The 10,402-nt window shown below is 41.1% G+C and overlaps 1 protein-coding gene across 1 annotated transcript; it reads left to right on the top strand.

Annotated features, from left to right (window-relative positions):
- The first annotated feature begins 8,514 nt into the window (after positions 1–8,514).
- On the top strand, positions 8,515–9,438 carry LOC118590173 (olfactory receptor 1361-like). The gene has a single exon (XM_036198052.1). It carries the CDS (start codon positions 8,515–8,517, stop codon positions 9,436–9,438), a length of 924 nt encoding a protein of 307 aa, XP_036053945.1.
- Positions 9,439–10,402: the final 964 nt, after the last annotated feature.

Consider the following 10,402-nt stretch of genomic DNA (forward strand, 5'->3'; position numbering starts at 1 on the left):
TGTGTGTGTGTGTGTGTGTGTGTGTGTGTGTCTGGCCCACAGTTACTGGGGAAAAAGAGGCTGACAAAATCCTGGGGCATCCTGCACTGTAGAAAGGGAGGGAGTTCCAAGAAGAGGAAGGGGGAAAGGAGAAAAGAGGAATAGGCATGTCCAAAAGACACTGCAGCCAAAACAGAGGTGCTTCCTGTGGCTAAACAGGCAACAGATAGAGTACCATAGGCCAAGCATCCCGAGTCCAAAAGCTGAAATTTTAACATTTCCTCCAAATCTGAAACTTTTTGAATGCCAGCATGATACAGAAATTCTTCAGGTGACCTCACGTAATCGGAAGTAGTCAAAACAGGCATATTAAAAACACTTATAGTTACCTCCAGGCTGCATATACAGGGATCCATGAAACAAAACTGAGTTGCATGTTTAGACTTGGATTCCAGTGCCAGAGTATTTCATTATGTATATGCAAATATTCCCAGACTAGAAAACTTTGAAACACCAAACACTTCTGATCTCAAGCATTTTAGGAAAGGGATGCTTGATGTCATTGTGATTCAACACAGGAAATAAACATCAGTAAGTCCACACTGATGAAAGCAAGCAAAAGAACAAACAAGTGACCTGGGGACAAGAAACAGGCTCTCTAACAGATGTCCAGGCACTGCAGCAGATTCCACACTGCATCACATCCTGCAGAGTGTGGAGCTCAGTCCTCTCCTCTCCCTTGAAAGGCAGCTGCACTGAGTGACTTGCTGCCAAAGAACAGATTACTGCAGGGGAAAATAATCCACACAGTGGAGAAATGACAATTATCTCCTTGCCAAGCAATGAAGTTTAACATCATCAGTGATAGCTCATGCTGATGTCCTGTATCCTTGCTATAACATGACAGTGAGAAAAAAAAAATCCCTCAGAGATGGTTCTTCCCCAAAGTCATAATGATACTATAATTATGAAGCTAAGAAACCCCAAATAGAATAATATTGGACAAAACGTCTGCCCAAGATTCCTCAAAACAATTTAAAATGTGGAAAGCAAGGGAAAACTGAGAAATTATTACAGACAAAAGGAAAATCCAAAAGACATGGGGCTTAATTGCCACTTGTTCTGAAATAGCTTTTTTTGTTTTTTACCATAGAGATGTGTTTTCTTTAAATTTAAAGCAGCAAAAATTAAGTGCCAAGATATTTTTATACACAGCTATATAATTAGACTAATGCACAAAAATGTACACTTATCCTTATTGAGATATAAATACACATTGTAAGTTTTCTATAATCAAATCCATGAACAAACTAAAAGTTCTGCAGATTAGAATAGCAAGTCCAGAAATACATAAAGATGCAAAATGGTGGGGCAGCTATCTCCAGGGTCCCTCATTCAAAATATCCAGCAAAGACAGAAAACCATTGAAGGAAAACTACGTGACTCCTTGTGTAAAGGGATCCTCAGTAAATACCAAACAGATACTGTGGAAACTGGATGAAGTGGACAGCGTATTTGCAGGCTGACAGACCTGATAATGCAGGTCTGTAATCCCTGTACTCAGGAGGTCAAGACAGCATATCATGAGTTCTAGCTCAGCCTAGGCTACTAAGGAGTTTCAGGCCACTCCCAGCTACTTAGCAAGAACCACCTCTAAAGTCCAAAAGTAAATAAATAAGAAAAAGGACAAAATAAAGGAAAACAAAACGTTCTAATTATTATTGAAACTATCCTTCTAGACTGAAGAAAAAAAATTAAGATGTTTCTGGTTAGCAGAATCCAAGGAGTGCATTTTCAGTAAATCTCTACAATAAATAATAAAAGGAAACTTCAGGCTGTAGTTGGAGAGCTTCTCTCCAGCCCCCACCAAGTCCTATTAGTCCAAAAATCCATTTATAAAATAAACATACAGACATTCATATTATTTAAACTGCCTGGCCATTAGCTCAGGCCTACCATTGTCTAGCTCTAACTCTTATATTTAGCCCATTTCTATTAATCTATACTTTGCCACGTGGCTCATGGCTTACCAGTACCTTACATCTTGTCATGGCAGCGGCTGGCCTTATCTCCTTTGCTTTCCACTTCCCAGAATTCTCCTCTCTCCTTGTCCCGCCTATACTTCCTGCCTGGCTATTGGTCAATCAGCATTTTATTTATATAGATCAATATCCACAGCACTTCCCCTTTTCTTTTTTTTTAAAGGAAGGTTTTAATTTTTACATAGTAAAATTACATATAACAAAACAATTATTAAGCAAGAATTATAGTTACAATATTAAGGAAGATAGCCTGTCTATCTTATATTTGTGAGTCTGAGGTTTTTATATCTAACTTATCCTTTATCGTAATTGAGGAAATTATAACTATCTAGTCTTCAACCACATCAAAGACCTCAGAAGGATATAATATTACCTGAGAAACAGGAGAAGGATGTAAGCAACTTTTGGGAGTCTTGTAGAGTAGACAGAGACAGCTGGCAGCCTGGACAGTCACCTAATGTTCCTTTGTAAAGTTGGGGCATTTGTCTTCAGCCCACAGGGCTAGAGTCTCTTGGTCACTTCTCTCAGTGTCCTGTAGAATGTCTGGCAGTTTCCTCTGTGAAGCAGGAACCTGAGGGACCATTTTGTCAAGCAAAGTTTAGTGGTCACCTTTCTATGGGTCCGGCATGTCCAGTTGATCAAGCAGTCCAAGCAAGAACAGTTTCTTGCCCAAATGGCCATTTTTGCCAAGGTGAAGATAAGATATGAAGTGTCTTCAATGCCCATCCTCCTCTCTGAAATAAATTGGTGTTGCCAGGAGCAGACATGTGTCACTGTCCAGAAAGTCTAAAATTTAAAAATATTTTAAATGCTATATTCTGAAGGTCTTTGAAGTATTTGAAGATTACCTATCTATCTGAAATATCTCTATGTATACCTAGAAGACTTAACTAACATGACTATAAGTTTGACTATCATAGAAGACTAATTGATCTATATTTTTTAATTATCCATTATAATCTAAACGAGTTGTCCAAACATAATACATTAAACAAGAGTCAAAATATACACACAATATAACAAAATTAACTTTGTTTGTATCAATAGACTAAAATCTATACCAATGTAAAACATTATAAACAAGTTCTTGCTCTTTAGAAGTAAGTTCCTTAATCTACCCTTTCTTCCTATTATATCTATATCATATCCCCTTTTCTTCTTTAGAAAGAGATCGCATTCATAATCAACCTGGTTTAAATAAGAATACTGTTTTTTTTTGTTTTTTTTTTTTTTTGTCCCACACCAGAGGTCTCTTCTGATTTGGGACATAAAAATCTTTTAACCTTTTGTTTTAGCAATATGTCTGTGTTTAGAGAAGGAATGAGCCAATTCCATCTCCAAAGCCAGATTGATAATTTTGGGAAATTGGGCATAGTTTTTCTTACTACTTTCTGTTGGAGGGGGCACTGTATCTTATGGGGAATAAAGAAAATTTTATGTAGTCTGTGAGGGTAAACCTCTGAGCCAGTTGCCTTGAAACCATTCTGGATATTGGATCATCTGGGCCATGGTGTCATCGGAGACCTTTCAGGTGGTCTTGGCTGATGAAGCCTGATGTATCTTAATCTGGAACAAATCCACAGTATCTGGCTTTCTGTGGAAACAAAAGCAGAGACTCTTTTCCAAAGCAACATATCCTTATATCCAAATTTTGAAGTCAAGGTACCTTTCAATTTTACATATTTGTTTAACTCAACAGCTTTTACGATCAAATCTTTTTCTGTAGTTAAAAATCCCAAAGACAACACAACCAGATTCTCTGTGTAATATCCATCTTTGTAAGACTGAAATGCCACTGTGGCTGCTGGCTCTGCCCACCTCAGCTTCCCAACATGGCGGTGGTACAGTTTACCACCAGCTCTGGGTTTGGAGCCATGTGTACCATCAACTATCAGAAGCAGTTCTATCAAAGCAGTGCATAACCTAGAAATCTTTTTTTTTTTCTTTCTTTTTTTTTTTTTTTTTAACTAGCAAAGGCTAAATCCACCACACAGCAGAGTAAAGTGCCACTTGTAGATTCCTCATTCCTACCACACTGCACACACCAGGAACCAGCCATAGTAGTTCAAACTGGCAGGCTGCCGCAAACTTGAGAGAGACAACTAGGGAGCTGTTTTTAGCTCCGTCTTAGAATCTTTTTTGTCAGGTTTTGGGTGGAAATTCTTCCCAACACGTTGGGCCCCATTTGTAGTTGGAGAGCTTCTCTCCAGCCCCCACCAAGCCCTATTAGTCCAACAACCCATTTATAAAATAAACATACAGACATTTATATTATTTAAACTGCTTGGCCATTAGCTCAGGCCTACCATTGTCTAGCTCTTACTCTTACATTTAGCCCATTTCTATTAATCTATACTTTGCCACGTGGCTCATGGCTTACCAGTACCTTACATCTTGTCATGGCAGCGGCTGGCCTTATCTCCTTTGCCTTCCACTTCCCAGAATTCTCCTCTCTCCTTGTCCCGCCTATACTTCCTGCCTGGCTATTGGCCAATCAGCATTTTATTTATACAGATCAATATCCACAGCATCAGGCTAGAACGGAAGTGTACTAGATGATGATGATGGTAAACACCCAGGGCAATGAATGTCGTACTCGGGTCAACAATTATCCTTTTCTATGTGACCCAAAGGCCAATGCATAAAGTAATTACTATAAATGTATATTAGTTGTGATACAATGTATAAAGATGTAATATGTGACCTCATTAAAGGGAGGGGAGACAAGATACATATAGGAACTCATCTGAGCACAAGATATTGAATCTTAAGTTGGTTTTATTCAGACAAGGTTGTTGTAAGATTATGATGTTAATTACAGTTTTCAAAGTAATCAAGGAAGCAAAATACACATAAAGGGAGAAGAGGGGGGTCAAAGTGGAGTGATACAAAAAAGAACCAAGTGAATAACAAAAAAATGACAGTAAAAGTTGAGAAACAAAGGATAAGACATGGAGAAACAACTTAATGGCAGAAGTAAACCCTTCTTGGATGGCAACCATATTAAATCTCAGTGAATTGCATTATTATTGGTAAGCAGAGATGTGTTCCATGAATATCCTCCAGCACTAAAGCTCATGCACACATCTGGAATCAAACACAGTGGTGGGCCGGGGGAGGTAAAGGACATCAATGTAGTAAAGAAACTGTTAGGAAGAAAAATGAGGAGAGTGAGATCTGGGATGCAAACATGCCCCCAAATCAGGGTTGACATGTATAAAATTGTCAAAGAAAATAAAATCAAAGATGACATATGAACTAGAGAATAGAATCCACCTGTAAAATTTATCCTCCTACATGAAGAACTCCTAAAATTTAGTGGTGGTGGTGGTGGTGGTGAATTTATTTTGTAGCCAAAACTCATCTACTGTAAAGGGTCTTGATATCCCATCAACAACTATTTAAACAATTGCTTTAAATATCCAGATAAGAGGGCAGGGGAAAGGTGGCTCAGCAGGTAAAGACACTTGCTGCCATGCCAGATAAACTGGGTTGATTCCCAGAACCTGCGTGGTGGAGAGAACCAGCTCCTGCAAGCTGTCCTCTGACCTGCATATGTGCACCCCCACACATATATACAGGAAGGAGGGCAGGGAGGGAGGGCAGGAGGGTGGAAGGAAGGACAAAACAAGGCTGGAGGGACAAAGCACTGCCTGGCATGTGTGAAGCCCTGGTTTCAATCCCACCACAGCAATAAAATAATAAAACAAGATAAAAAAAAGATTGAAAACAACATGCTCACATTAACTGATGATAAATGGGCAAAATTATCCAGTGACAAGAGGGTCATCACCACATCATTATTTGGGGCTTGAAAAGTGGCTATGTTTTGAGAAAAACTTTACTATTCCAGTAGAAGTATAACTATAGCAAACACTTGGGCTGGAGAGAAGACTAATGGGTTAAGAGTCTAGGATGGACTCCTGGCACCCACACAATAGTAATTACTGTCCACAACTCCGGTCTAGTAACTCTCCTGACCTCCTCCATTATTGCACATAGGGTATATAGACTTACAAAGGCAAATACTCACATGCTTAAAAAATAAAAATAAAAAGCAGTGACACTTGTATTCTGGGGGTTTTCACTTTCTGTTTTGTGCTTACTGCATTTCTCATAGAGTTACAACCGGCTTTGACATATAAGCTCCTTCACCATGACAATGCCTCCTCCTCTCTGCCCTTCCTCTCACTGGCCTCTCAAAGAACACCAAAGGGAAGGGAGGCAAGGTGGTCATGTTTGTGCAATTGTTCCACAGGGATTGATTTCATGACAATATTTGCTGTTTTCAGACAGAGTGCAAACAATGAGCACTTAGCACGGGTACCTAATGGGGACTGCTGAGAAATGGGCCCTAGGGTGCCAAAATGTGTCATCGGTAGTCATGACAACCCTCATCTCCAGGGATGGCGGGTCTATTTACTCTCATCACCAAAGCTTAGCCATAGAGAGCCATGCTTCTCTTCCTAGATGTTCTCCAGTGGTGAAACGTCCCACAAATGAATTGGCTCAAATCCAGCATCAAGCATGGAATTCACAAGTACGGGAATTGTGTGAAAGCCACTGACAGCACAGACAGCAGCAGGAAAGGCAGGCTGGCCAGGCAGGTGAGGCACTACTACCTCAGTAGCAGACAGGTCACCGATGGGGAAAATGGGTCCAGGACCATAGGAAAAGCTTCTTGGTCGACACTCAAACCTTTCTTGGTCAGGATGTGTTGCCCACCAGGAACAGGGCAGTCTCTCTGCAAGACCAAGTTCTAGGTGGGAAGAGGAAATGGGCAACTTAGGGCTAGCTGGGTGAGGCACAGAGACTGAAGTTTACTGAGAAGCTTGGCCAGATGTACACAACCAAGAGGTGGGAGGGATGTGGAGGAAGATGGGTGAAGAGAAGAAAAGAAAGGATGAGAGAGGGAGAGCAGGAGGGAGAGAACAGAGAGAGGGGGGGAGAGAGAGAGAGAGAAGGAGGGAGAGAGAGAGAGAGAGAGATCACACTAAAAGATAGTCTCTGCTTGAGATGCTCCAAATCCCTGCCTTGCTGTTTGTTTTGTATGTCCATCCACTGTGATCTCTGATTACATAAGGAATGTGCTCAAGCTACACAGATGTCATTCTTCTAGCTATCTACCTTGGTTTTAGAAGTTGGTCCAGGTAAGATAAGCTCACATCTCTGCACTATACTTTCATTTTCACTAATTTCACCCACAATAATAGACACCTCATTGTCTCCATAATTCATAAATCTTTAGCCAATCTTTGCCAAGGGTTTTATATATGCTTCTCCCTGCCCCTTCTTTTTTTTTCTCCTTTGATCTCTAGATAAAAATACTTCCTCTCCTTTCCTGCTGAATAATTCTCTCAAGGATGCTGTAGTCTTATTTTCCTGTCCCTGCCTATGGATATCTTTTCTGTTGGGAGTAGCTTTTAAATACACTGCATGGATTCTTCTTTGGCAATCAGGAAGCTCTTTCTTCCAGAAAGAAATAATCCAGGGGCTGTAGAGATGGCTCAGCAGTTAAGAGCATGCACTGCTCTTGCAGAGGACCTGAGTTCAGTTCCCAGCACCTATGTTAGGAGGTTCACAACAATCTGGGGGATCCAATATCCTCTTCTGGCTCCATAAGCACATACACTCACTTGCACACACTCACACAGAGACACACATAATTAAAAAATAAAATAAATCCTTAAAACATAATTCATACAATTGTACCTGTTCTTCTTCTTGGGATGTAGAAGTTGGAGGAGCTTGTACATAGCTGGAGTAGTGAGCCAACCGCAGTGGACTAGGGTGAAAACAGCTCTGTAGCAGATAAAATGCTGAGAGTTTAGAGCCACTAGACAGACCTATCACAGCCCAGGAACATCCCAAAGTCTGAGAATATAGCAGAGCCTCAAACACAATCTGCACGTTTGTAGACAACATCTAATAAACAATTTGCCATGTGGTTAAACTGTCAACAAATGGCAGCTGTATGAAATACAGCATAAAGACAGCCAGATGGGCCCTCAAACCTGTAGCCCCCAGTGCTAAGTAGCCTAATATAGGAGGATAGCTTGAGTCCGTTGTATCAAGACCAGCCTGGGTGCCATAGCAATATCCTGTCTCAAAAAAAAAAAAACATATAGCTTGAGCAAATACATATACACACATGTGTGTGTTTATTGGTAAAAGGAAGATCACAAGATTATCTTGAGTTCTCCTTTTTTTTTACCCATAAGGTGAATTATATTACCTCAATTGTTAGACTAAATTTAAATATTGTGAAAGAAAGCAAACAAGTTTGGAATAAGACAGTAGGATTAGTTTACAAAACTATAGCCACTCATAAATAAAACACATTGAAACTAACCAGGATTTTGTTTAAGATTGCAAAAGAGACAATTTAGTTTTAGTTTATTCTCAACTTATCACTGAACTGTTTCAAATGTTATGTTTTTGCTCAAATGTTAGTAAATGATTTGGCTGCATGATAAAACTGTTCTCCACAGACATGGATGGGGACAATCAGACGATTGTCACAGAATTCCTCCTCCTGGGACTCACTGGACAATCAGAGAAAGAAGAGATTGTGTTTGGGATGTTCTTGTGGATGTACTTGGTCACCATCTCTGGGAACCTTCTTATCATGCTGGCCATCAGCTGTGACCCTCATCTCCACACACCCATGTACTTCTTCTTGGCCAACCTCTCCAGTGTTGACATTAGTGCTCCATCTGTCACTATCCCCAAGGCGCTGGTGAATCACATGGTGGGAAGCAAGTCCATCTCTTACATAGAGTGTATGACCCAGATCTATTTCTTTATAGCATTCAGCAACATGGATGGCTTCCTCCTGAGTGTAATGGCATATGACCGCTATGTGGCCATTTGTCACCCACTCCACTACACCATGATGATGAGGCCCAGACTCTGTGTCCTCCTGGTGGCCATATCATGGGTCATCACAAACCTGCATGCTCTCTTGCACACTCTGCTCATGGTTCGACTCATCTTCTGTTCCCACAATGCAGTGCACCACTTCTTCTGTGACCCTTACCCTATCCTGAAGCTTTCTTGTTCTGACACCTTTATCAATGACCTGATGGTCTTCACTGTTGGTGGGCTGGTATTTCTGACACCATTTACATGCATTATTGTTTCCTATGCCTACATCTTCTCTAAGGTTCTGAAGTTACAATCTGCCCATGGAGTGAGGAAAGCCCTGTCCACATGTGGATCTCACCTCACTGTGGTCTCCCTTTTCTACGGGTCAATCCTGGGCATTTATATGCATCCTTCATCCACCTACACAGTACAGGACACAGTGGCTACTGTCATCTTCACAGTGGTGACACCCATGGTCAATCCCTTCATCTACAGCCTGAGGAATCGTGACATCAAAGGAGCCCTGAGGAAGATATTTCTTAGATCTTAGTGTTTTAGAACTGAGAGAATTCTTGGACATCTTGAATTTGTTCATCTTTACAGAGAAACCCACGTTGCTACGTCTACAGCCCACTGTGATCATTCCTGGATTTAGAGCTATATGGTCATGGTCACCTTTTTAAATCTGAGGTTGACAAGAGATTATTGTTCCCAAACCAGTAATTTGTTATGTCTTTAAAGGCTTGGTTTTAAAGCCCTTGCTTCCCAGGCAAGAAGAGTTGAAGTTTGGACATATTTGAAATTATTTCTTTGGGGAAAGGTCCAGCAACTGTCTGAGGCAAGGCTCCCACACTGAACTAGGAAACTTCAGAGGACTTTATAGCTAATCCTCTGCAGAGTCACAGAACCCCAAGGGCCTCAGTTATCCTCATGACTGACATAGAAAGGCTAGTTTGTCTGGATCTGAACAGTTATGATCTGTCAATTATAGAATCATCATCTCTACTGTATGGGTTTCTTTACTGCTGTAGGGCGCAGAGGAAACCCTGAGTGAATGTGTATTGTTGACACAGGCATAGCCATGTGAAGGACTTCAGTACCTCAGCCCCATGAGATTAGCAGGTAAGACCCAATAGGGATGTCAAAGCTTTCCTTAGGAATCTAAGTGTGAGTGAGTGAGTGAGTGAGTGTGCAAAGATTAGCAACTACAGCTTTCTCCTCCAACATGTTTACAGCCTGAGAATGCTCAACTACAGAGACCTCCTAGGGAGACTAGCTAACCCCTCCCCTTGGGTTGTGCATAATACACACCAAGGTTCTGGGTTGTGATGGTTAGTAGGTGCCCTCCATCAGAGTGAGCACCCTCACCTGATCCTAGATTTCCTTTATTTGTATCTGTCCTTTCTTCCTTGCTTCATCACCCCTAGTCAGGGTTCCAGGACGCAAGCTGCAACAGGTCACAGTGTATTGCTGCTCAGGTGACTCTTCCTGTGTCTCATCGCCCATCACAGCTC

Source organism: Onychomys torridus, chromosome 8 (assembly GCF_903995425.1).
Source record: "Onychomys torridus chromosome 8, mOncTor1.1, whole genome shotgun sequence".
Classification (NCBI taxonomy): Eukaryota; Metazoa; Chordata; class Mammalia; order Rodentia; family Cricetidae; genus Onychomys; species Onychomys torridus.